This window comes from Protopterus annectens, chromosome 3.part0 (assembly GCF_019279795.1).
Source record: "Protopterus annectens isolate FY-2018-M chromosome 3.part0, PAN1.0, whole genome shotgun sequence".
NCBI classification, from domain to species: Eukaryota; Metazoa; Chordata; order Ceratodontiformes; family Protopteridae; genus Protopterus; species Protopterus annectens.
In genome coordinates this window covers 1,508,311,436-1,508,313,543 of record NC_056731.1, presented here as the reverse complement: position 1 = coordinate 1,508,313,543, position 2,108 = coordinate 1,508,311,436, and the positions used below count along the sequence as shown (strand labels likewise).

Below are 2,108 nucleotides of genomic sequence, written 5' to 3'. Positions count from 1 at the left end.
TTTCCACATTGCACTTTCCCAGCTATGACTGCTTTGACAGATACACGAATATACTTTAAAATAAATCTTCATAAAAATATATTATATTCATCTGTACATTATATCTGTGATGGCTTAGAGGTAAATCACTTGGGCTATAATGCGCATGGTCCTGGGTTTGAGCCTAGCAGAGGTTGTTTATTTGTTGGGAGGGTGGCCTAATGGTTAAGGTGTTTGCCTTACAAACGCAAGGTGCACAGTTTGAGTCTCACAAGGGATAACTGGCTAAGCTTAAAATGACTCGCAAGAGCAGTTAGCTTAGTACTAATCTATGAACCTATAAATATATTCATAAATGCATTTTACTGCACTGTGCAATTAAATAACACTGTTCGTTTTTAAGGCACTGTTCACTTTATCACCAACCTAGAAGCAAATGTCTATGTCTCTCAAGGATACACATAACCAGGGAATGGTCCTTCATGGCACACAGTTGGATGCATATAAGCTGGCTGCATGTACACCCTGTGCAATGGGTTTGCCATTGTTGCAGGCATCACTGGAATTTGGAAAGGTGGAATGACATGTGTCAATGGGTCCAAGATGGGTAAATTTGCCAGCGGTTCCTGTCTTGGGTCCAAGATGGGTAAACTTGCCAGTGGTTCTTGTCTTGGGTAATAGTAATACTGTAAAGGTGCAACAGACTGCTGTCTGCATTGTAGAAAGCTTGGAAATGGAGCTGCACCATGGGACTCAGCACTCAAGTCCTGCAGCTGTCGCTTCAGTTTCATTCTACGGTTCTGGAACCGGGTTTTGATCTGGACTTCGGTCAGTTTCAGTTTCGCTGCAAGTTTTTGTTTTTCTGGAGTTCCCAAGTAATTGTTCTTCTTAAAGGCTTTCTCTAGAGCGTAAATCTGTTCGCTTGTAAAGGCTGTCCGAAGTCTTCTGGTGAATTTTGAGCTGCATTCTTCAGCAGGATTGGGTTGGGATTCACAGTCAGATCTTTCACTTTCATAGCCGGAATCAACCCCGCCAGGACTCAGGGAACCATCCATCAAAGGTGCAGTGCAGTCCACTTTTGTGACCTCTTCACATATTAATGACATATCAGTTTCCAGGGTTTCTTCCATTTCTATGAACATTTTTTGTGACTTTGGAGCCTTTGCTTTAGGCTGTGCAGTCTCCCGAAAATAAGAAGTAGGTTGTCTTGGTGGAGCAGTGCATGAGATATGAGGCTTGCTGCTATCAAAGTTATTTTCTTTATGGAGAGGATCTTCCATAATTCTCCCAGAGCATGTTGTACTGCTTTGTGAAAGCCATTCTACAGAGAAGGGATGCTTCATTTTCGTCAGTTTGCAAACACAGCCAAACTCCAGCAAAGACAATGATACATTTAATACAATAGAACAATGGTTTATACAACATTGCCTCCTCTTGAACCTCAAAAAAACTAAACTCCTCCTTTTTAATCCTACTTGTATGTCCTCCCCAATAGATTTCTCAGTTACATCCACTAATGGTACTCTTATATCACCTACCAAACTACTTGGTATCACCATAAACAACAATCTTAACTTTGACATCCATATCAACAACACTATAAAAACCGTTAATAAAAAACTTGTTTCTCTCTACAGGGTCAAACCCTTCCTTTCACCAACAGCCAGAACAACTATTGCTTTCACTCATCTAATCTCTACACTGCTCTATGCCTCACCCATATATACTAATCTATCTAAAAATAACCTCACCAAACTGGAAATCTCCTACAATAACATTGTCAGATTTGCTACAGACAACCCATTTAGAACCCATCACTGTTATAATCTTAAGCAGCTAGGATGGCTAGAACTTTAGAGTCTGCTTAAATTCCACCAACTAACCATTGCCCATAAGACTCCTTACCAAACTTTCAGTACTCCTATACTATCTACCATCATCATCCCCTATAATATTCTGAAATCCTTGCGCTCATCACATAAACTTCTTGTAAATACCTCTAAATCTAATAACAGGGCTGGGGATTCTCTTTTCACTAATACTATTGGAAAATCCTGGAACCTTCTCCCCAGTGAACCTTCTTCAGTTTCCTCTACATCACTTTTCAAAAACAGACTGAAACTTTTCCC

General features: G+C 40.3%; 1 protein-coding gene across 1 annotated transcript; it reads right to left on the bottom strand.

Annotated features, from left to right (window-relative positions):
* Nucleotides 1-326: 326 nt before the first annotated feature.
* Nucleotides 327-1,322, bottom strand: LOC122797100 (homeobox protein vent1-like). Its single transcript, XM_044065897.1, has one exon. It carries the CDS (start codon nt 1,320-1,322, stop codon nt 429-431), a length of 894 nt encoding a protein of 297 aa, XP_043921832.1. The 3' UTR covers nt 327-428.
* Nucleotides 1,323-2,108: the final 786 nt, after the last annotated feature.